The 25,912-nt window shown below is 44.7% G+C and overlaps 1 protein-coding gene across 1 annotated transcript in view; it reads right to left on the minus strand.

Moving 5' to 3' along the window:
• Positions 1 to 7,365: 7,365 nt before the first annotated feature.
• Positions 7,366 to 25,912, minus strand: part of LOC116970746 (xanthine dehydrogenase/oxidase-like) — a 110,658-nt gene continuing 92,111 nt past the window's right edge. Inside the window, exons 25-29 of the mRNA XM_033017220.1 lie at positions 21,456 to 21,589; positions 16,434 to 16,571; positions 13,373 to 13,520; positions 9,835 to 10,015; positions 7,366 to 8,558 (exon numbers count right to left, since the gene is read on the minus strand). Coding sequence (XP_032873111.1) covers positions 8,491 to 8,558; positions 9,835 to 10,015; positions 13,373 to 13,520; positions 16,434 to 16,571; positions 21,456 to 21,589 — 669 coding nt within the window. The 3' untranslated portion in view covers positions 7,366 to 8,490. The remainder of the gene's footprint in view (positions 8,559 to 9,834; positions 10,016 to 13,372; positions 13,521 to 16,433; positions 16,572 to 21,455; positions 21,590 to 25,912) is intronic.

Raw genomic sequence — 25,912 nt, forward strand, 5'->3', positions numbered from 1 at the left:
TCTTCCCACACTCCAAAGACGTACTGGTATGTAGGTTAATTGGATTGGTAAATGTAAAAATTGTCCCTAATGTGTGTAGGATAGTGTTAATATGTGGGGATCGCTGGTTGGCGCAGACCCGGTGGGCCGAAGGGCCTGTTTCCGTGTTGTATCTCTAAACCAAACTAAAAAGACTGCAAGAAATTGCAGAGAATTGTGGACGCAGCCCAGACCATCCCATAAACCAACCTCTCGCCTGAAGGGAGAGGAGACAATAGGGAGTGACTGGGGTGAGAATTTTTCTTGATTATGCTGCTGGCCTTGCCGTGGCAGTGAAGTGTAGATGGAGTCAATGGAAGAGAAGTTGGTTTGTGTGATGGTCTGGGCTATGTCCACAATTTTCTGCAATTTCTTGCGGTCTTGGATGGAGCTGTTTCTCAACCAAGCTGATATCTCCCAATTAAAATGCTGTCTACGGAGTTTCTGTGGAAGTTGGCTGCAACGATTCATAATGGAGGGAGGTTCCTTGGCCAAAACTTGAATAATTAATGCATTGCCAGAACGCATCCTGTTTAAAACTCTATCACAGATTTAGTTGTAGTGTTAATCTCAATTTCTCTCGAATTTGCTAAAACCAAAATAAAAGTGAACAAAAATGCTGTTGATAATTTTCTTGAAGTGCAGGACATGGGATTTGAGACTTCACTTTGACTGAGGATGTTAAGTATTCTGGGTGGGGGAGGGGCTCCTGATAAGGAGACTGCAGGATGTTGCAGAGAATCCCCACCCAACTCATCTCCCTACCTGTATCCACGTATCACTTGCCATCTCTGGCCCCACCCTTTCCCATCACCGCTTTTCACCAGCTACCTCCCGCCTGTCTGAAAAAGGGACCTGATCGGATCAATCATCAGTCTAGGGTGGCATGGTGGCTCAGCGGTAGAGTTGCTGCCTTACAGCGGCAGAGACCCGAGTTCGATCCTGACAGACTGTAAGGAGTTTGTACATTCTCCCTGTGATCACGTGGGTTTTCTCCGGGTGCTCTGGTTTCCTCCCACACTCCAAAGATGTACAGGTTTATAAGTTAATTGGCTTCGGCAAAAGTGCTAGTGTGCGGGATGATTGCTGGCCGGCACGGACTCGGTGGGACAAAGGGCTTGTTTCCGTGCCATATCTCTGAAGTAAATTAATATCCTTCCACACATGTTGCCTGACCCACTGAGTTCTTCCAGCAGCTTATTTTGTACTGCAGGCTGCTGCATTGTTCTCTGGATCCTCGTAAACAAACCACTGGAAATTTGTAGCAGGACACCCACAAACAAGCAATCCCTTTCTCCTATTGTCGGGTGCCCAATTGGAGCCCTAACAATAGACAATAGGTGCAGGTGTAGGCCATTCGGCCCTTCGAGCCAGCACCGCCATTCACTGTAATCATGGCTGATCATCCACAAACAGTACCCCGTTCCTACCTTCTCCACATATCCCTTGACAACGCTATCTTTAAGAGGTCTATCTATCTCTCTCTTGAAAGTATCCAGAGAATTGGCCTCCACTGCCTTCTGAGGCAGAGAATTCCACAGATTCACAACTCTCTGAGTGACAAAGTTTTTCCTCATCTCTGTTCTAAATGGTCAACCCCTTATTCTTAAACTGTGACCCCTGGTTCTGGACTTCCCCCAACATCGGGAACATGTTTCCTGCCTCTAGCATATCCAATCCCTTAATAATCTTATATGTTTCAATAAGATCTCCTCTCATTCTTCTAAATTCTACCGTATGCAAGCACAGTCGCTCCATTCTTTCAACATATGAGTCCCGCCATCCCGGAAATTTACCTTGTGAATTTACGCTGCACTCCCTCAATAGCAAGAATGTCCTTCCTCAAATTTGGAGACCAAAACTGCACACAATACTCCAGGTGTGGTCTAACCAGGGCCCTGAACAACTGCAGAAGGACCCCTTTGCTCCTATATTCATCTCATAACACATATTGTTATGAAGGCCAACATGCCATTAGCTTTCTTCACTGCCTCCTGTACGTGCATTCTTACTTTCAGTTGCTTACTAACATGGAAATAATTATTTAGAAAGAAATTAAGAGAATTTCTGGATTAAATGCTGCACAAGAATTGGCATGGTCCTGATGTACTAACTATCCAAGACCCTTACTGTGTTTCTGGACTCCATCATGCAGGTACAATAACATTTAAAGACACAAAAAATTAGCTCTTCCACATATCACCCATCTCATGGCATCATTTCTTGGTGAATCTGTGAAATTATTTGCCACTGTAGGCTGTAGGGGCCAAGTTAGTGGATATATTTAAGGCAGAGATAGATAGATTCTTGAGTAGTACAGGTGTCAAGGGTTATGGTCACTCATAATGTGAAGACAAATGTAGGTCCCCTTCAATCAGAGACAGGTGAATTTATAATGGGAAGCAAAGAAAAGTCAGAACAGTTAAACGATCACCATCGGGTGGCACCGCGAGTGGCAGCCTCGCCAGCAGCAGTGTGTCAGTCATTTTGATTTTGTTTTGTTTTGTTTTTTTAATATGTTTAAATGTATGTGTTAATGTTTCTCGGTATGTTTTTAAGTGTGGGTGGGGTGGGGAAAGGGGGAAACCGGTTCCAGCCACTTACCTCGGTGGAGATGCCACATTTCTCCTAGTCACATTTTCACCTCCCCCGCGGCCTAACAACAACTTGGATTGGTGCAGCCTTTCCCGGAGACGGCCCAGAGCTTCAGCAGCAGGCGCGGCGAGGACTTCCATCGCGGAGCCAGAAGGAAGGCTCCGACCGCCGGCCTGCGGCCTATAACATCGAGAGGCCGCAGTCTCCGGTAAGAAAGTGGCCGATTCGGTGTGTTTCATCTGTCCCGATATCGGAGCTTCAAGAGGGCCTGGACAATCGGGCCGTCCACTTCGACGACTACGGAGGGTCAAGGCCCCAAACATGGGTGAACAAAAGGAGGAAGACTGACTGAACCTTATTGCCTTCATCACTGTGATCACTGTGGGGGATGTTTATGTTAATTATGTTTATATTAATGTTTATGTTACGTTCTATCGTTCTTTTAATTGTACGGCTGCATGGTAACTCAAATATCACTGTACCTTAATTGGTGCATGTGACAATAAATGTCAATTTGAATACTTTGGTTCCGTCTTCACTAAGGAAGACACAATCTCCCAGAAATACTAGGGGACAGTGGATCTAGTGGGAGGGAGGAACTGAAGGGAATCCACACTAGTCAGGAAATGGTGTTAGGTAAACTGTTGGGACTGAAGGCAGATAAATCCCCAGGGCCTGATGGACTGTATCCCAGATTACTCAAGGAGGTGGCCCTAGAAATCGTGCATGTATTGATGATCATCCCCAATCAGTACCTCGTTCCTGTCTTCTCCCCATATCCCCTGACTCCGCTATCTTTAAGAGCCCTATCTAGCTCTCTCTTGAAGGATCCAGAGAACCGGCCTCCATCGCCCTCTCAGACAGATAATTCCAGACTCACAACTCTGTGTGAAAAAGTTCCTCGTCTCCGTTTTAAATGGCTTATCCCTTATTCTTAAACGGTGGCCCCTGGTTCTGGACTCCCCCAACATTGGGAACATGTTTCCTGCCTGTAGCATGTCCAAACCCTTAATAATCTTATATATTTCAATAAGATCCCTTATCCTTCTAAACTCCAGAGTATACAAGCCCAGCCACTCCATTCTCTCAGCATATGACAGTCCCGCCATCCCGGGAATTAACCTTGTAAACCTATGCTGCACTCCCTCAATAGCAAAAATGTCCTTCCTCAAATTAGGGGACCAAAACTGCACACAATACTCCAGGTGTGGTCTCACTAGGACCCTATACTACTGAAGAAGCACCTCCTTGCTCCTATACTCAACTACTCTTGTTATAAAGGACAACATGCCATTCGCTTTCTTCACTGCCTGCTATACCTGCATGCTTACTTTCATTGACTGATGAACAAGGATCCCCAGATCCCGTTGTACTTCCCCTTTTCCCAACTTGACACCATTTAGATAGTAATCTGCCTTCCTGTTTTTGCTACTAAAGTGGATAACATTCACATTTATCCGCATTAAACTTCATCTGCCATGCATCTGCCCACTCATTCAACCTGTCTGTCACCCTGCATTCTCATAGCATCCTCCTGACAGTTCACACTGCCACCCAGCTTTGTATCAACTGCAAATTTGCTAATGTTACTTTGAATCCCTTCATCTAAATCATTGATGTATATTATAAATAGCTGTGGTCCCAGCACCGAGCCTTGCGGTACCCCACTAGTCACTGCCTCCCATTCTGAAAGGGACCCGTTAATCCCTACTCTTTGTTTCCTGTCTGCCAACCAATTTTCTATCCATGTCAATACTCTACCCCCAATACCATGTGCCCTAATTTTGCCCACTAATCTCCTATGTGGGACCTTTTCAAATGCTTTCTGAAAGTCCAGGTACACTACATCCACTGGTTCTCCCTTGTCCATTTTCCTAGTGACATCCTCAAAGAATTCCAGAAGATTAGTCAAGCATGATTTCCCCTTCGTAAATCCATGTTGATTCGGACCGATCCTGTTACTGCTATCCAAATGTGCCGCTATTTCATCTTTTATAATTGACTCTAGCATCTTCCCCACCACCGATGTCAGGTTAACTGGTCTATAATTCCGTTTTCTCTCTCCCGCCTTGCTTAAAAAGTGGGGTAACATTAGCTACCCTCCAATCCACAGGAACTGATCCTGAGTCTATAGAACATTGGGAAATTATCACCAATGCATCCACGATTTCTAGAGCCACTTCCTTAGGTTCCCTGGGATGCAGACCATCAGGCCCTGGTGATTTATCAGCCTTCAGTCCCATCAGTCTACCCAACACCATTTCCTGCCTAATGTGGATTTCCTTCAGATCCTCTGTCACCCCAGATCCTCTGGCCACTACTATATCAGGAAGATTGTTTGTGTTCTCCTTCGTGAAGACGGACCCAAAGTACCTGTCAACTCATCTGCCATTTCTTTGTTCCCCATAATAAATTCACTTTGGTCTTAACTATTTTTTTCGTCTTCATATAACTAAAGAAGCTTTTACTATCCTCCTTTATATTCTTGGATAGCTTACCTTCCTACCTCATCTTTTCTGCCCGTATTGCTTTTTTAGTTATCTTCTGTTGCTCTTTAAACATTACCCAATCCTCTTGTTTCCCACTCATCTTTGTACTTCTTCTCTTTTATTTTTATACTGACCCTGATGTTCCTTGGAATCTTTCTACCTCTTTGGAATGAACTGATCCTGCACCTTCTGTATTATTCCCAGAAATACCTGCCATTGGTGTTCCACTGTCATCCCTGCTAGGGTATCTTTCCAGTCAACTTTGGCCAGCTCCTCCCTCATGGCCCCATAGTCCCCTTTATTCAACTGCAACACTGACACCTCCGATCTACCCTTCTCCCACTCCAATTGTAGATTAATCCTGACCATATTATGGTCACTACCTCCTAATGGCTTCTTAACCTCGAGTTCCTTTCTCAAATCCGGTTCATTACACAACATTAAATCCAGAATTGCATTTTCCCTGGTAGGCTCCAATACAAGCTGCTCTAAGAATCCATCTTGGAGGCGCTCCACAAACTTCCTTTCTTGGGGTTCAGTCCCAACCTGATTTTCCCAGTCTACCTGCATGTTGAAATCTCCCATAACAACCGTAGCATTACCTTTACGACATGCCAATTTAAACTCCCGATTCAATTTGCCCCCTATATCCAGGCTACTGGTAATACGGCCAAAAATCAGCTCAAAAGCTTTAGAACTGAGTAAATTCCCAGGCACTGGTATAATTCTCATTTGGAATTTTCAAGTACCTACTTTGTTTTTTTGTGTACTAGCTGTGCAGATTTAATTCCCTGAATTTTTTGATTATTATATTTACAGTGCCCTCTGTAATGTTTGGGACAAAGGCCCATCATTTATTTATTTGCCTCTGTACTCCACAAATTGAGATTTGTAATAGAAAAAAATCACATGTGGTTAAAGTGCACATTGTCAGATTATTTTAAAGGGTATTTTTGATACATTTTTGTTTCACCATGTAGAAATTACAGCTGTGTTTATACATAGTCCCCCTTCCCCCGTCCTACCTGCTCAAGTTCAAACAAATGCCTTAAAGCTCATTGGCCGGCGGTTCATTCTACAGCAAGACGATGATCCCAAACATACTGCTAAAGAGTTTTTGAAAGCTAAAAAATGGTCAAATCTTGAGTGGCCAAGCCAATCACCCGATCTGAACCCAATTGAGCATGCCTTTTATATGCTGAAGAGAAAACTGAAGGGGACTGGCCCCCAAAACAAGCATAAGCTAAAGATGGCTGCAACACAGGCCTGGCAGAGCATCACCAGGGAAGACACCCAGCAACTGGTGATGTCCATGAATCGCAGACTTCAAGCAGTCATTGTATGCAAAGGATATGCAACAAAATACTAAACATGACTACTTTAATTTACATGACATTGCTGTGTCCCAAACATTATGGTGCCCTGAAATGGGGGGACTATGTATAAACACTGCTGTAATTTCTACATGGTGAAACCAAAATGTATAAAAATTACCCTTTATTAAAATCTGACATTGTGCACTTTAACCACATGTGATTCTTTCCATTACACATCTCAAATTGTGGAGTACAGAGGCTAATAAATAAATAAATGATGGGTCTTTGTCCCAAACATTATGGAGGGCACAGTATCCGTGTGTATTACGTATAGGTGCTGTTCATGTGTTGCAAGTAAAAATATTATTGTACTGTGGTCATCCAATGTAGACGCTGGTCGCGAGTGGAGTGAGGATGCTGAGGTTAGAGCCCGGTTGTCGCGAGTTGACGGTGCCTGGGTTGGCGACACGGAGGCGTCTGGAGAGGACCCGGTGGCGGCGGCAATGTAGAGGTCGGTGCAGCGGTCGATGATGGCGTGAGGGAGGGGGAAGCGCAATGGACAAAGGAGGGCTCGGTGTGGGGGGGGGGGGGGGGGGGGAATGCCGTGAGGGAGGGGGTGGTGGAGGAGGAAAACAAAGGGGAACCTGGCACAGATACTGTGCTACTTTGTCAGCGCCCTTTATGGGCCATTATTTGCATACATTGGGTACACACACACACACACACACACACGGCAAAGCACACCTCAGCAGCATATTCTCAAAGGCAATTAGAGATGGGCAGGAATTGTTGGCTGTGTCAGTGACAGACATATGTCCTTAGTAAGCAAAGGAAAAAAAATGACAGATGTTGGGTGTTAAGTAATCAACGGTAAATTATCTAACCTTGTAGATTTGCTGCAATGTAGGTGGTCCAAATTAGGCCTTGGTTACAGAAGCTAAAGATGCTTTGGTGGAATTGTTGAGAACTTTATGAAAGTGATATGAAAAATCTCTCATGCATAGACTGTAGAATTCTTAGCCATAGAAACATTTGAAACAAAGAGATGAAACACTAAATTTGAATTAGTTTTTGATTTTAGTATAGTTTGGCAGCACAGTGGCACAGCGAGAGCTGCTGCCTTACAGCGCCAGAGATCCGGCTTCCATCCTGACTGCCGGTACTGTTTGTACGGAGTTTGTACGTTCTCCTCATGACCTGTGTGGGTTTCATCCGGAGACCTTGTCAAAAGTTGATCTCCCATTCACACTAGTTCTATGTTATTCCATTTTCTCACCCACTCCTTATAAGCTAAGAGACAGTTTCCAGAGGCCAATAACCTACAAACCCACACATATTTGGGATGGAGGTAGAAACCGGAGCACCCGGAGGAAACCCACACAATCACAGGGAGAACACCCAAACTCCACACATACAGCACCCGACGTCAGGATCAAACCTGGGTCTCTGGTGCTGTGAGGCAGCAACACTATCTGCTGTGGCACTGTGCCATCCTAACCGGCAAAGAGGTGCCACAGGGACTGCAAATTGAATGGCTTCCTCATATGCTAAAATATCCATCTTTTGGCAAGAATATAAACTCATTCAATTATCCATTGAAAGTGAATAGTTCGTGTTGAAGTTCTAATCGACTCCTATTAAATGATTGAGAATTGTTTAAACGGTTTGCTTCACCAAAATCCCATTTTAAACAAATCCAATCAAAATTAAATGCAGTATGTGCTCTCATTTTCAAGTTCATGGGTTGAAGGTTATACTGCAAATTGTTAAATAGATTAGCCTTATTTGTTAATAATAGCATTGATGCTTAATGGGGATTCTTCGGAGTCTATTCCAGTTCTTCAACTGGAAATCTGTGGAAATCCTGGAAAGAGACATTAACTTTCCCCAATTGCATTTATCAGAGAGGTATTAGTTCAGATACAAACAAGCGATTGTTATAGGTTTAAACAGTGAAGTACAAGACTGTAAGGCAATCGCGGTGATATTGCATGACATCGCGCTTAGTGGTAAATACAAAACAATGTCACATTATTAACATTATTCGGTGGTAGCATATCATTGTGTGGTTTTCAGATTGTGAAGTTTTTGTAGTCCACGAGGCAGCTAGTCTGGATGACATCGACAGTTGCGGGTCCATCTGTAGAGAAAATCAGAGCAATAAACATATTAACAAAGATTTGGGAGATTAGGTCAAAAGCACTTCACCAATAATTCAGTTTAAATAACAGTAAATAACTGGCCGTGAGGACTGCAAGTTGAAATAATATTTCCTCCAGAATCCTCGTTTCTATGCATAATGTCTCCCATCCTTTGCAATTAAATTATCTTGAAGAACCATAGTTGAGAAAATGTTCCCGCAATACTAAATTGCACACTAGGACTGTGGATTGGAGTGGATGCTGTTGAAAAGTGATGTTGAAAAGATGCTGGTATGTTTTGCTCGCTCAGTATATTTGCAAAGTGCACTTGTCTAAAGTCACCTTGAGCCAGATTTAAAAACAACTTCTCAAATTTCTATTATGGCTTGGAGCATGTTTCTCACCCCTTCAGACGAAAGAGAGTGAGGGTTTCATCTTCCAAAAGACCCCCGTCTCAGACAGAGCAATAGGGGGGAGTGGAGAAGGGGAAAGGGAGGAGAGGAGGTGAGATGTGGATGGCTGTAAGTGACAGCCTCGCAAAGTCTGTCCCGTACCTTTCTTCTTTTGTTGTTTTTAGTTTGTTTTACTTGTTTGTTTTAGTGTATCTTTAGTTTTGTATTATGTGGGGGTTGGGGTGGGGGGGGGCTGGAGGAAACTTAAAAAAAATCTCTTCCCCCATGGAGATGTAACCATGTCGTATCTCCGCCTGCGGCCTTGACATCGTGGGGTTGGCGGTCCCTTTCTTAGGGATCGACCTCGGGAGCTTCGACCGCCACGACCGCGGGAGCTTAGATCGCCATGACCGCGGGGGAAAAGGTGGAAGAAGGTATTTGTTTTGCCTTCCATGAGTGGGGAATGTGAGGACGCCGCCAAACAAGGTGGACCTGCTGCCTGCACTGGTGAGGACTCGGAAGGAATGTCGTGAGTGCAGTGATCTCGCTGTTTTGCGGGGACATGGCGTGACCGCTTTCTGACTGATCGGGTCGATAGGGACTGCAGAGAGAGTGACAGCGGTCGGTACAACTCTGGTCACATCACGGTGAAGGAGTGTGTGCGTGCGTGCGTGCGTGTGTGTGTGTAACACCTGACAGGATACTTGGATTTGATAACTCGTTTTGCTAACTGAAACAATTCAGATTAACTCATTTACTTCTGCAGTTACACAAGGCCATGTTTTCCAACTGTATTGGGATGTTTGATAGAAAGAGATCCATGGTAGCATTAGAGTAAGTGTGGTCTGAAATTGTGAGCATTCCACCCAGTGATTGTACTCACCTAGTGGAAAGTACGTGTTGTGTCCAGTATCCTCTCTCGCAGCCTCAATAGCTCGCTTCACGGCAAATAACGTTGCACAGGACATGCACTGGGGCGGTTCCCCGCTGGCCTTAGAGCGCAGAACACCCATTGGGTTGGGAGCATTCTTCAGCAGCTCGATGTTGAAGCTGACAGGTATACACTGGTAAACAAGATGCAAAAATACATTTCAATAAAATAAAATTTGCTGTGCTTTGGTCCTCACATCTTTGTTTGCTGTTTCTGGTGTAACTGCTTCCTTTCTTTTGGGCAATAAAATGTAGAGTATATAGTTTCACCAAAGTATACAGTTGGCAAGCAACAAAAGCTTTCCACTGTACCTGTTCCCTTTGAGAATAGGGAAGATTCAAACAAGAGGACATGACTTCAGAATTAAGGGACAGAAGTTTAGGGGTAACATGAGGGGGAACTTCTTTACTCAGAGAGTGGTAGCGGTGTGGAATGAGCTTCCAGTGGAAGTGGTGGAGGCAGGTTCGTTGGTATCATTTAAAAATAAATTGGATAGGCATATGGATGAGAAGGGAATGGAGGGTTATGGTATGAGTGCAGGCAGGTGGGACTAAGGGAAAAAAGTTGTTCGGCACGGACTTGTAGGGCCGAGATGGCCTGTTTCCGTGCTGTAATTGTTATATGGTTATATGGTTATACCTTGATGCACATGGCATGCTCCAGCTTTTCACTGTACCTTGATACACATGACATGCTCCAGCTTTTCACTGTACCTTGATGCACATGGCAATAAACTAAACTCATACATATGCAGTTCCAGTCTACAACCATTAACAAATGATATTGAAATTGATGAAGGGAATCAGCGAATTTGGGAATATAAAAAGTTGGACTCTTTGGAGCACAGGTGACCTTATAAAGGTGTACAAATTCATGAGAGGAATAGATCAGGTAGACTTCCAGAGTCTCTTGCTCAGAGTAGGAGAATCAAGAACTAGACGACATAGGTTTAAGGTGAGAGGGGAAAGATTGAATTGGAATTTGACGTATTCAGTTACAGTACAGTACAGTTTGGACTGCAATGGGAGGATGGTATTTGGTGGCAGTTTTAGTTGCTGTTACTGAAAGTTCTCTGAAAAATGCAAACCATATAACCATATAACAATTACAGCACGGAAACAGGCCATCTCGGCCCTACAAGTCCGTGCCGAACAATTATTTTCCCTTAGTCCCACCTTCCTGCACTCATACCATAACCCTCCATTCCCTTCTCATCCATATGCCTACCCAATTCATTTTTAAATGATACCATCGAACCTGCCTCCACCACTTCCACTGGAAGCTCATTCCACACCGCTACCACTCTCTGAGTAAAGAAGTTCCCCCTCATGTTACCCCTAAACTTCTGTCCCTTAATTCTGAAGTCATGTCCTCTTGTTTGAATCTTCCCTATCCTCAAAGGGAAAAGCTTGTCCACATCAACTCTGTCTATCCCTCTCATCATTTTAAAGACCTCTATCAAGTCCCCCCTTAACCTTCCGCGCTCCAGAGAATAAAGACCTAACTTATTCAACCTTTCTCGGTAACTTAGTTGTTGAAACCCAGGCAACATTCTAGTAAATCTCCTCTGTACTCTCTCTATTTTGTTGACATCCTTCCTATAATTGGGCGACCAAAATTGTACACCATACTCCAGATTTGGTCTCACCAATGCCTTGTACAATTTTAACATTACATCCCAGCTTCTATACTCAATGCTCTGATTTATAAAGGCTAGCATACCAAAAGCTTTCTTTACCACCCTATCTATATGAGATTCCACCTTCAAGGAACTATGCACGGTTATTCCCAGATCCCTCTGTTCAACTGTATTCTTCAATTCCCTACCATTTACCATGTACGTCCTATTTTGATTTGACTTGCCAAGGTGTAGCACCTCACATTTATCAGCATTAAACTCCATCTGCCATCTTTCAGCCCATTCTTCCAACTGGCATAAATCACTCTGTAGACTTTGGAAATCCTCTTCATTATCCACAACACCCCCTATCTTAGTATCATCTGCATACTTACTAATCCAATTTACCACACCATCATCCAGATCATTGATGTACATGACAAACAACAAAGGACCCAACACAGATCCCTGTGGCACCCCACTAGTCACCTGCCTTCAACCCGACAAACAGCCATCCACCATTACCCTCTGGCTTCTCCCATTCAGCCACTGTTGAATCCATCTTGTGGTTACCCGTTTTCTATTGCACAAATGCATGAGTGAAGAGTCGAGTCAAGAATGTATAATTGTCAGGTGCACCCACAACAGAACAATGAAATTCTTATTTGCAGCAGCATAAAGGTGTGTAAACATAATATTCATAGATTGTATGAGAAATTAGTACAATAGTTACTAAATTCAATAACTTAACCCTAATAATTGTGCAAAAAAAGCTCAGGTTGCCCCATCAAATCTCATCAATCGCTTGCTAATCGCGTGACTGTGTCCAACTGCTGTCTGGTTCGTTGATCGTATTGCTAGATATGAACTGTTTTGGGAGAGAAAAATGCTCACGGCAGACCAAACGCGTTAAACAGAAATTGGTCAGATACTGAGCTTCACACAGTGAGAAATCATGTGAAATAATCACTGAATTTAATTTTAAATGAATGTACCTGCATGTTATACTATTTAGGGGGGATCACAGCTAGCAAAATTGGGAGAATTCAATGCTAATGCCATCCGGACGCAAGGTCCCCAGACGGAATATGAGGTGCTGTTCCTCCAATACTATTTAGTTTGGAGATATAGCCAGATAGTCTGGTTGATACAACCAGATTAGTTTGGAGATACAGCCAGATAGTCCACTGAGTTTGCACCGACCAGCGATTATTGTTTTCCTATTTGTCAATTTTTTTGTGCCTGATTATTTGGCGGCCAATCAATCACTGTCTCCAAGGGGGTTGCGTCCAATCACCAATCAACTTGCCTTAAAATTCCCGTCCAATCAACAAATAGGTCTCTTCCCGTCCAATCAGCCGCTGTCTCCAAGGGCATTGTGTCCAATCACATAATGCAGTTTAATGGTAATTAGCAGCTACAGTAAATGTTGGAAGTCAGCGGAGCTACTGACAGTCAAACGGGAGGGAGCAGGAGAGATTCACACAGTGTATAATCCATAGCACCTAAGTGTACAATTTCATAATATATACTAAATAACAGGGCTGACAGACCTTGGCTGGGAACCCGGGGCTCACCAAAATTGTTCTCAATTGGGCCCCGCACTCCCTAAGGCCGGCCCTGTGGATAGGACAGGTTTAGAGGGATATGGGCTAAACACAGGCAGATGGGACTAATATAGATGGGTCATGTTGGCAGGTGTGGGCAAATTGGGCCAAAGGGCTCGTTTCCACACTGGAAATGCCACTAAATATAATAAACAGTTTATTTCTTGCCTTGGATTATCCTGAAAAGGGATTTAAAAAAAAAAGCATAAACTGTCTAGCAACTTCTACAATTAAACAATAAATTTCCAGTCAACTCTAAACATACCTTGCTGAGCGGTGGTTTGTATTCCCATGTTCCTGCATTCAGCACAGCCCCAGTCTTTGGATCGTAAACCATCTTCTCCATTAGCCAATATCCCATGCCCATGATAAAAGCACCTTCGACTTGTCCAACATCAACATCAGGGTTCATGCTACAAGTGGCAATGAGAAACAAGACCAGAGAACCACGAGAGTTGTTTATTTATCCCTTGTTGCTCAACTCACTCCTTTTACAGAACTTGGCATTAAAATCATTCTCTTGGTATCAATGCCACAGACAGCAATCAGTGGTGGACAAATTAGATGATGTTAGGATTCAGGAGGCACAGATTATATCAACACCACCCACTCCATTCAAAGAGGATTTTCATAAATACATAAGAGACAGGAACAGAATTAGGACGTTCAGCCATCAAGTCTACTTCACCATTCAATCATGGCTGATTCATCTTTCCCTCTCAACCCTGTCATAACCCCTGACATCCGTACTAATCAAGAATCCACCCGTCTTGTTTTTGTTTGTACTTTTTGTACTTTTGAAGTAAATAGTGCATGGGTTACTACATTAGTACTGCCTCTGGCAATACCAGAATTTTTAAACAGCAGATCAATTAAGTTGCTAGTGTTGTACTCCTTCCAGTTCTGGTGATTTTAGAAGGGTACCACCTAGCTATTAGGGAGAAATCAGTGTTCAATAGTTAAAGTCAGACTTTTGAACAACCGCCTTGTGCTTGGGTAGCTTACAACCCAGGGGTATGAATGTTGATTTCTCTAATTTCAAGTAACCCTTGCATTCTCTCTCTCTCCATCCCTCCTCCTACCTTAGTTGTCTTGCTAGTTTTACTGTTCGGATCCCCTCATTATCACTTCCTCCACATCCAACAATGGACCATTGTGGGCTCTTTGGCCATTGGTGCCGGCTCCGATTTGTTCTGTATTTTCATACCTCTAGTTTCCCTCTCCCCTGACTCTCAATCTGAAAAAGGGTCTCGACCCAAAACACCACCTATTCCTTTTCTCCACAGATGCTGCCCGACCCACTGTATGTGACCATCTTCGAAGTAAACCAGATTCTGCAGTTCCTTCCCATACTTCCTTGTGCAAACATAATTCCAACTAATTGGTTACATTTTACTGCTATAATTTATTGAATTATTTGAAACATACAGAGCACTTTAGAAAATTGCTTATGGATTATTGCAAAATTTATTCTGTAATAGGACTAAACTGTAGACCAGACTGTAATGTGTAACTATTTCTTATTGACAGGATAGTTTATAAACCCATGAAACTCTACACTGATGCAAGTTATGTATGAACAAAATTTCAAGGCAACCCCTCCAAAGTAAGTCGATTCATTATTTTGGGGCTGAAAGTTGAGGTGATCTCTTGTGAAAAATACAGTTTGAAATGGTATTGTTGGAATGACGTTTCATGAGAAAGGCATGGGATGCAGAACTGAGAACTGCATTGTGTTGTATTCCCAGTTCTGTTCCTGTGCTCACATCCCAAGAGACTGTGTGTCACAATTTGTGCCTCAATATGTATATTGTTCAGAGTGCAAGACTGACTACACTTCAGCATTTAAAAAGATGCAGGTAAAGAAATGAAAATTAAAGTAAGCAGCAGTGGGCAACACGGTGGGCCAGTGGTGGAGTCCTGGATTCGATCCTGACTATGGTTGCTTCTGTATGGAGTTTGTATGTTCTCCCTGTGACCTGCGTGGGTTTTCTCCGGATGCTCCAGTTTCCTCCCACACTCCAAAGACGTACAGGTTTGTAGGTTGATGGGGTTTGGTAAAATGGTAAATGGTCCCTAGTGTGTGTAGAATAGTGTTAGTGTGTGGGGATCACTGGGTTTGCGTAGACTCGTGGGTCGAAGGGGCTGTATCGCTAAACTAAACTAATTTGTGATGACATCCTTTGAGAAATAAGCTTTGCGCTGGATGGGGCTGCTTGCAAAGTCCGACATCCTGTGGATTCAGTAAGGATGTGCAAAGTGCCAGAGAGGAGCTATCACATGGTGCGGGAGGTGAGGGCAAGATCCACAGGTGAACCTTGTCTCTGCTTTCAGCAACACAATGAGGTGCAACTTTGTTTAATTTCATTGCTGGCAAGATCAAATTAAATTGCTCATCCCCAACTGATCTTGCAGCGGGAGGTGGCAAGAGAAAGGTCTTCCTGACCACTGCAGACCCTTCTGGTGTGAAGTGCTCTTCCATAACACAAGTGCCAGCAGCACCATCTTCTGCAACACCGTGTTGCCTCCACAAATTTGCCATCCTGTAACAGGAAGGCCGTCAGCATCCATAAAGATTCTTCACACCCTTGTAATGGACTGTTCGAACTACTTCCCTCCGGCAGACGTTACAAGGCTTTCTACGCCCGAACCTCCAGGCTCAGAAACAGCTTTATTCCCAGAGCTATAGTGGCTCTGAACCGGCCCTGCTGAGTGAACCCCCCCCCCCCCCCCGGACTGTCTCCCTCAGATGGTCACGTCGCACAGTTTATTTATTTATCTTACTTTTTTGACATTGGTTGGAAGTTGCATACTAAATCTCGTTGCACTGATGTGCAATGACAATAAAATATATTATTATTATTATTATTATTATTACATTCCCTCCTTTTAACCACAGGTGTCAAGGGTTACGGGGGGAAGGCATGAAAATGGGGTTGAGAGGGAACGATAGATCAGCCATGATTGAATGGCAGAGTAGACTCGATGGGTGGAATGGCCTAATTCTGTTCTTGGAACTTATGAAGGTCACATATCAGAGAAATTAATTTTGTCCCATCTTCAGAAATAGGAGGTTACCTTCCAGAACCCTTCAATCTTCGCCCATCATTAAAACAAATGTTGCTTAATCCACCGAGAAACACTCGATGAGATTTTGTGTAATTGTATCTGCTTTACGAAGCAGAATGAGTACTCACTGCATGTATTAACTGAGTGAAAGGATGCCAAAATAGTGACTACCTTGTGTGTCTACACTTTACGGGGCAGTGGCAATCCCCTCATGTTGATGCAGAGTATTGATATTGCTTGCCATTTTTGTTTCCTACCTTTCACCACAATCGAAAAGTATATCCACTTGGGTGATCTGGTTCTCTCCTGTGAGGACGTCAACTTCAGCCTCAGCCACAGTCACCCCATACGAGTTATATTGTGGAGCTCCTTCGGGCCGTGGGTCAGGCCATACCCTGTACAAACCATACAAAGTCACAACCTCAGAGAATCATCAACCAATGACCTTCTACCTTTTCAAAACATACAGCACAGATTATACACTTTATAGTTTAGTTTAGAGATACAGCGCAAAAACAGGCCCATCGGCTCAGAGACTGGGCCGACCAGCGATCCCTGTGTAACACTAACTATATCCAACCAGGGACAATTTACAATTATAACAAGCCAATTAGCCTACAAACGGGGTGGGAGATTGCAACCTTCACGTGGTCTGCCCTATTTCGACGAATGCAATCAACCCGGCGTGCACAATCAAATAAGATCAAATAGAACAAGTTGTCCTACAACTTTAGGCTGCGTACGCCATACGCAAGAAGAAGAGCCTACAAACCTGTACGTCTTTGGAGTGTAAGGGGGGTAGGGAGAGGGCTAGAGCTGAACTAAACTGGAGAAAACCCTCACGGTCACGGGGAGAATGTATAGACTCCGTAAAGAATAGCACCCGTAGTCTGGATTGATCCCAGGTCTCACAGGATTGATCCCAGGTCTCAGGAGCTGTAAAGCCCTGTCCCACGTGGGCAACCTCCACCGCAACCTCTGGGGACCTTAAGCGACTTTTTTTTTAAATCAAGGTCGCGGTGACCTACAACCTTCCACGACTATGTGTACGAACTCCTACGACTATGGTGAAGACCTCCTTCGACTATGAAGAAGACCTCCTTCAACCTCCTTCCACTTTGTTGAAGACTGGCTTCGACCATGTACGTTTTACTCGAGGATGGTCTCTGGCAAATTGGTCCGTGAATGAGCACGACCCCCTTCCACCTCAGAGGACCACACCGATAACCAGTGACGAGTGTCTACGGCTCAAATGATCACCTGATAAAATGATGTCATGTCTGCATTGTTTTCTCACTAAAAAATGCCTCCCAGGTTTTTTTTTAATCATTCTGAACCATGCAAGCAGGGAAGGAACTAGTTTGGAGGATGTTAGTAAAAATACAACTACTGCTATTTGCAGTAGCCCTTTTGCTTCAGCAGCCTTTTAAGAAAGGCAGAAGGGGAAGAGCAAGGGTGAAGAGGAAGCACAAGAAGAGGTCTCAATGGGTGAATGGAGATGATGTGATGGACTGTCCCAGTACACCAGATGACTGGGAGAGAGTGGCGCTGGGCTTTGACAAATGATGGAACTTTAAGCACACATGTGGAGCAGTGGATGGCAAGCATGCCATTCTTGTCCCTGTCCCTGTACCCCTCATTTTCCTTTTCGTACAGGATGGCATTCTGCTGGAACCATTCCTCAAGGTCCCTCTCCTGCTGCCTGGTGAAGGTGTAGGGCATAACCTTCCTCCAGCCCTCCCTCACCACCAATGGGGCATCTTCCTCTGATGCTGTGTCAGACACAGGAGAAAGGGCTGCTTTGCTGCCTTCAGTGAAGGATGGGGTGGTGGTGGGGACATGTACTACCACCCTGGTCTCCTCCTCCAGGGATCGCTCATGCAGGGCTACCTCCTCCTGCACTATCACCTCCTGTGGCATCACCTCCTCCACTCCTCCTCCTGGGTGGGCAACACCTACATGGCAGGTTTTTTTTAGGGTTGTGCCCTCCCCCTGCGCTGCTGCCTTTTTGGTGCCATCTCTAAAACACAAGTCTCCTCTCCAAAAAAACTCTCCAGCTATGAATGAACATGCCTTGGAGTGACAGAGGTGACGTTCTGCTGTTTAAATCACCTTTTTTTCCACTGACCTTTTTTTCACCCCGGAGCTATTACCTTTGACTACCTACGACTAGCATCACAACCTACTACGACCGGCTTCGACTAGACCTACGACTAAAAAAATATAGATTTTCCCCACGGCGACCTATTTTTAGTTGCGGTCAATTTTTAACATTTTGACAAATACGCCGCGTCCTAGCTGAAGCCTCAACTACGCGGAGACCACTCTCGACCATGAAGGAGAGTGACGAAGACCTCCTACAACCTCATGGCGATCTTGCCGCAACTATGGGTCGTGGGCAAACTCGCCAGAGGTCACGGTGGAGGTCGCCCAAGTGCGACAAGGGCTTGAGGGGACAACTCTACCATGGCGCCACCGTGCCACCCTAAGCATTCAACATTCTGATTAAACATTTCTGCTTTTAATTAAAAAGTTGGAATATTTCGAACCACCCAGTGAAAAACATTTGGATGTATTTTGTATTAACATCGCTGTACTGTGTCCTGTGATTCACGTAAACTTGCATTTGAATGAAATGGTTAAGAAGAGGGAAATTGAACCAATCTCAAGCAAATGCAAGGATCGGAGGAGGGGTCATGCATATAATCATTCTTCCTCTGTGTTTACATCTCTGACCTGCCACTGTGGGGAAGCAGCCACTTGCTACAGGCACGGAGGATAATGCTGAGAATCATGCAGCTATTCTTTTGTAATTACCTGCTTTAAAACCTCTGGTGTTATTTCTTGGTTTCAGAACGCACAGTTTGACAGTGTGGTTGGCACCCGAGTAAAAATACATCGCCACCAAGTCCCCTTGGAAATGCTAATTTATGACGATATTTTCTCCTTAATTTCAGGTCATTAACATATATACCTTTAGCTCACTAAGTCTCTTCATTCACAACAACCCAGTAGAAAGGCAACTGCTGTTCCACCAGATGTCAAACATAGTACATTGCGAACTGTAATATTATTTAGACGTACAGGTCCACCACCGATTTTCCGGCATTCTGGTTTTCCAGAGCCCTTTCCGGATTAACCGTTTTGCAGGAACACATAATGAAAGGCATAGATAGAGTGGATGTGGAAAGGATGTTTCCATTGGTGGGAGAGTCTAGCACCAGAGGTCATAGCCTCAGAATTAAAGGGTGTTCTTTTAGAAAGGAGGTGAACAGGAACTTCTTTAGTCAGAGGGTAGTTAACCTGTGGAACTCATTGCCACAGAGGGCTGCGGAGGACAAGTCAGTGGATATTTTTAAGCCAGAGATAGATAAATTCTTGATTAGAACGAGTGTCAAGGGTTATAGGGAGAAAATGGGATTAGGAGGCAGAGATCAGCCATGATTGAATGGCAGAATGGACTCGAGGGCCGAATGGCCTAATTCTACAACTTGTGAACTTGTTGATGAGAATGAGGGGATATTTAACAAAAGGAATGAATGTAGTATTAGTGTAAAGGGGCGTTTAATGGTCAGCGGGGACTCGGTGGAACGAAGGGTCTGGTTCTTTGTCGTATATCTTTATGACTGGGGCAGCACGGTGGCGCAGAAGTAGAGTTGCTGCCTTACAGCACCAGAGACCTGGGTTCGATCCTGACTACGGATGCTGTCTGCATGGAATTTGCACGTGACCGTGTGGGTTTTCTCCAGGTGCTCCAGTTTCTTCCCACACTCCAAAGACGTACAGCTTTGTAGGCTAATTGGCTTGGGTAAAGATTGTAAACAATCCCCAGTATGTAGGATAGTGCTAGTGTACGGGGATCGCTGGCCAACGAGCCGAAGGGCCTGTTTCCATGCTTCATCTCTAAATTAATCTAACTGAACCACAGGTAACAAAGGGTTGCAGCAGTATTTCTTGTCGATACAGACTAGATGGCCAAGATATATACAACACAAAAATATTTTATAAGATCAATACTCTACCTAAAGAAATGAAGGGTGATATAATTTAACAAGTAGCAGCCTTGGTTCCCTGGATCTAGCATCTGCATCCATATTTTGTGTATTGGGGTGTATAGGGGCAGGTCTGGCACCCTTGGGATCAGAAGTGTAAGACCACAGAACATCTGGGGCACAGTAAATGTCCCCGATCATCATCTTCTGAGCAGGAGAACTGTTCTTTTTGAGTACCGGGTATCTCGAGTATGCGTATTGAAAACATAGTTAAACATGGGTATTGAGGACATAGGATGAAGGTGAGGGTGTGTGGAACAAGATGCCAGAGGAGGTAGTTGAGGCAGGTACTATCGCAACGTTTGAGAAGCATTTAGACAGCTTAGATAGGACAGGTTTAGTGGGGTTTGGGCCAAAAGGGGGCAGGTGGGATTAATGCAGATGGGGCATGTTGGTCGGCATGGGTGGTTGGGTCGAAGGGCCTGTTTCTGCGCAGTATGACTCTATAGATACACCCTGGTCAATTCTGAAAATTGCCCGGACCCCTTCTGTAAGTTGGATACGCTGTCAGACGGAAGTGTAAAAACTGCATTGGAAGATTAACTAGCTGGCTACACATCAAGAGTCAAGTCAAGAGTGTTTTATTGTCATATGTCCCCAGATGGGACAATGAAATTCATAAACCCCTGTCCCACGGTACGAGTTCATTCCAAGAGTTCTCCTGAGTTTGCCCTGATTCGAACTCGGAGATTTACGGTAATGGCCACTCGTCGGTACTCAGGGCTCTCGTGGACATTTTTCAACATGTTGAAAAATCCTCACGAGTCTTCACAAGCTTACCTGCCGTTAGCGAGTCTACCCGAGTACCTGCCGTTAGCGTTGCGAGCTGCTAAGAGACGTCCCCGAGCTCCGACGTACCCGCTACGTTCATTCTCCGTGCTTAACACAAGTTTGATTTATTTTAAACTCGGGAGAGCTCTTGTAATGAACTCGCACAGTGGGACAGGGCTTTAAGTTGCTGCAGCAAAACAGAATATATAATGGGTATAATTGTATATAACATGGTGTGGTTCTTCGATCATTTTAGATCTTTGTTGAATCTTAGTTAGAATTGATTAATCAGTATAAATCTGTATTATATATTCAATACATCCCAGACCACAAAGGTTTCGGACCACAGTAAGTTTGACTAGAAAGTTTCAGCTTGTATTTGAACTTATTTTAAACGCTGCAAATACAAACTGAATACACTAATGTGATCCAAGGAAAGGTTAGCTAATTACTCACCAATCTTGTACAGTCAAATTCACCTTGGCTTGATAGCAGGCAGCGACCAGGTCCTTCCAGGAGGTGCCCGGAGGAAGTTTATCCTTCACCGGCTTCATTCTCTGCTTCAGTATGTCACAACAAAGTTGTACACCCTGTGTGGAAGTCATATCAGTCATATACTCGGGACCAAACATGTATCCAAATCCTCCAGAAGGATTCCTGTCAATTCCATGAGGAACTAAATTATTCCCTTTAGCTTAGTTTAGAGATACAGCGTGGAAACAGGCCCTTCGGCCCACGGAGTCCGTGTTGACCAGCGATCCCCCGCACACTAGCACTATCCTGCACACACTAGGGACAATTTACAAATGTTACCGAAGACAATCGACCGACAAACCTGCTGATCTTTGGAGTGTGAGTGGAAACTGGAGCACACGGGGAAAACACACGAGGAAAACGTACAAACTCTGTACATTCAGATGGAACCCTGGTCTCTGGTGCAGTAAGGCAGCAACTCTACCGCTGTACCACCATGCTGCCCCGTCTTGATTAAACAAAATTGTCTATTCTCAATAACATACATTAAGGTGGAATTTTCAGGGACATATAGAGTAAGAGATGTACAAATTCCTGATGTCCATAGGGCTAACAGCAGAGAAGCAGTGTGTGTAGGAAGGAACTGCAGATGCTGGTTTAAATCGAGGGGAGACACAAAATGCTGCAGTAACTCAGCGGGACAGGCAGCATCTCTGGAGAGAAGGAATGGGTGACGTTTCGGGTTGAGACCCTTCTTCAGACTGAAGGGTGTGATCCCAAAACTTCACCCATTCCTTCTCTCCAGAGGTGCTGTTTCTCCCGCTGAGTTACTCCGGCATTTTGTGCCTACCCGCAGAGAAGCAACCCTGATCTAGTGTAAAAGGAACTCAATAAAATTGTCCTCGGTTTCACTCACAGCAAGAGGTGCTAAGACAGAATGAGCAGCAGTGTAATAGCTAGTTGACACCATCCAGACATGGTATGCATAGAAACACAGACAATAGGTGCAGGAGTAGGTCATTCAGCCCTTCGAGCCAGCACCACCATTCAATATGATCATGGCTGATCATCCTAAATCAATACCCCGTTCCTGCTTTCTCCCCATACCCCTTGATTCAGTTAGCCCTAAGAGCTATATCTAACTCTCTCTTGAAAACATCCAGTGAATTGGCCTCCACTGCCTTCAGTGGCAGAGAATTCCACAGATTCACAACTCTCTGGCTGAAAAAAAAATCCTCATCTCAGTCCTAAATGGCTGACCCCTTATTCATAAACAGTGACTGCTGGTTCTAGACTCCACAACATTGGGAACATTTTTCCTGCATCTGGCCTGCCAAATCTCTTAAGAATTTTATATATTTCTATAAGATGCCCTCTCATCCTTCTAAATTCCAGTGAATACAAGCCCAGTCGATCCATTCTTTCATTATATGTCAGTCCCGCCAACCCAGGAATTAACCTGGTGAATCTATGCTGCACTCCCTCGATAGCAAGAATGTCCTTCCTCAAATTAGGAGACCAAAACTGCACACAATACTCCAGGTGCGGTCTCACTAGTACAACTGCAGAAGAACCTCATTGCTCCTACATTCAACTCCTCTTGTTATAAAGGCCAACATGCCATTAGCTTTAAGGTACACAAAATTGCTGGGGAAACTCAGCGGGTGCAGCAGCATCTATGGAGCGAAGGAAATAGGCGACGTTTCGGGCCGAAACCCTTCTTCAGACTGATGGGGGGTGGGAGAAAGAAGGAAAAGGGGAGGAGGGGGAGGAGCCCGAGGGCGGGCGGATGGGAGGGTGGGAGGAGACAGCTAGAGGGTTAAGGAAGGGGAGGAGACAGCAAGGGCTAGCAAAATTGGGAGAATTCAATGTTAATGCCATACGGACGCAAGGTCCCCAGACGGAATATGAGGTGCTGTTCCTCCAATTTCCGCTGTTGCTCACTCTGGCAATGGAGGAGACCCAGGACAGAGAGGTCGGATTGGGAATGGGAGGGGGAGTTAGCTTTTAGCCATTAGCTTTCTTCATTGCCTGCTGTACCTGCATGCTTACTTTCAGTGACTGATGTACAAGAACCCCCAGATCTTGTTGCTCCTCCCCTTTTCCTAATCTGATACCATTTAGATAATAATTAGATAATAATCTGCCTTCTTGTTCTTGCCAAAGTGGATAACCTCACATTTATCCACATTATACTGCATCTGCCTTGCATCTGCCCACTCACCCAACCTATCCAAGTCACCCTGCATCCTCATAGTATCCTCATCGCAGCTCACATTGCCACCCAGCTTTGTGTCATCTGCAAACTTGGAGATGTCACATTTAATTCCCTCCATATAACCATATAACAATTACAGCCGTGAAACAGGCCACCTCGGCCCTTCTAGTCCGTACCTAACCCTCGTCCAAATCATTAATATATATTGTAAATAACTGGAGTCCCAGCACCGAGCCTTGCAGCACCCCACTAGTCACTTCCTGCCATTCTGAAACGGGCCCGTTAATTCCTACTCTTTGCTTCCTGTCTGCCAACCAGTTCTCTATCCATGTCAATACCCTACCACCAATACCATGTGCTCTAATTTTGCACACTAATCTCGTGCACATTAATTATGTTTCCTTCTGCAAGTAAACAGTGGAGTAGCGGGTGACACAGTTGCTGCAGCGGTAGAACTGCTGCCTTTCACACAGAGTGGTGAGTCTGTGGAATTCTCTGCCTCAGAGGGCGGTGGAGACCGGTTCTCTGGATGCTTTCAAGAGAGAGCGGAGTCAGGGGATATCGGGAGAAGGCAGGAACGGGGTACTGATTGGTGATGATCTGCCATGATCACATTGAATGGTGGTGCTGGCTCGAAGGGCCAAATGGCCTACTCCTGCACCTATTGTCTATTGACTTACAGTGCCAGAGGCCCCGATTCGATCAGAACTATAGGTGTTGTCAGTACAGAGTTGTTTGTTTTCCCTGTGACCCAGTGGGTTTTCTCCGGGTTCCCCAGTTTCCTCACACACTCCAAAGAAATGCTGGGTAATGGCTTTGGAAATAATAGTAAATTGTCCCTAGTGTGTGCGATAGTGATCGTTGGTTGGCGTGGGTTCTGTGGGCGAAAGGCCTTTTTCCGTGATGTATCTCTAGGGTCCAAAATAAAGTGTCACGGGCTAACGCAGCCCCGTGGCGTAGTTGTACAGCTACTGCTTCACGGTGCCAGAGACCCGGGTTCAATCCTGACCACGGGTGTTTGTCTGTACAGAGTTTGTACGTTCTCCCCGTAACCTGCCTGTGTTTTCTCAGAGATCGTCGGTTTCCTCTGACACTCCAAAGACGTTCAGGTTTGTAGGTTTTATTGGCTTGGTATGAATGTAAAATTGTCCCTAGAGTGTGTTGGTGTGTGTGGGATCGCATTTGGTGCAGACTCGGTGGGCTGAGGGGCCTGTTTCCGGGCAGTATCTCTAAACTAAAACTAAAAGGTCTAAAGTCTAAAGTACATCTCTAACTTGCTTTCTAATGTACATTAAGGTTTTAATCACAATACAGATGATTGTAGTTTGGCCTACCGAGCCCATGTTATTTCCTGCAGCAAGACTGTCAATTCCATTCCCCCATTTGTTTCCCTGTAATCTAATCTTCCACACATTTCCACCAACTCCCTGTGTTTCTCCAGCCCCTAACTATACTAGGGGCCATTCAACCCACCAGCAAGTCTTTTGGACATGCAAGGAAACTGGAGCATCTGGGGGGGGGAATCCATGTAGCCTGTGGGACAGCGTGCAGACTCCGCACAGACAGCATTGAGTCGAAGGCAACAAGACTAAGGAGTTGGTGGTGGTCTTTAGGAGGAGAGGAACACCCCTGTCCCCTGTCTCCATCAATGGTGTGGATGTGCAGTTTACCAGGGAGTACACATACCATTGGAGTGTACCTGGACAGTAAACTGGACTGGACCAGGAACACAAAGGCCCTGAACAAGAAGGGACAGAGCCGCCTGTACCTTTTGAGATGGTTCACTCCTTCAACGTCTCTTCTTGGGCTTTAATTTCATGTTTCATGTATTGTGCGTTTTATGACTTTGGCAGATCAATTTCCCACCTGGGACAAATAAAGTTCTATCGTGTTGTATTTGGGTGCCGCAAACCTGCCATCCAGTAACATTCCCTCCTTTTAACCACTGGTGTCAGAGTTTACGGGGACAAGGCAGGAGAATAGGGTTGAGAGGGAAATATCAATCAGCCATGATTGAATGGCACAGCAGACTTGATGGGCCGAATGGCATAATTCTGCTCCTACAACCTATGAATTTATGAACACTTCGTAAAGAAGAGCCCTCTAAATGTTACACCAGATTTTTAAGTAAGAATCATGTACTTGAATAACATTTTGGAGTAAGAACATGTCATTGGCCCGAGAGTCATAGTCATAGAGTGATACAGTGTGGAAACAGGCC

The sequence above is a fragment of the Amblyraja radiata genome, chromosome 3 (genome assembly GCF_010909765.2).
Source record: "Amblyraja radiata isolate CabotCenter1 chromosome 3, sAmbRad1.1.pri, whole genome shotgun sequence".
In the NCBI taxonomy this organism is placed as follows: Eukaryota; Metazoa; Chordata; class Chondrichthyes; order Rajiformes; family Rajidae; genus Amblyraja; species Amblyraja radiata.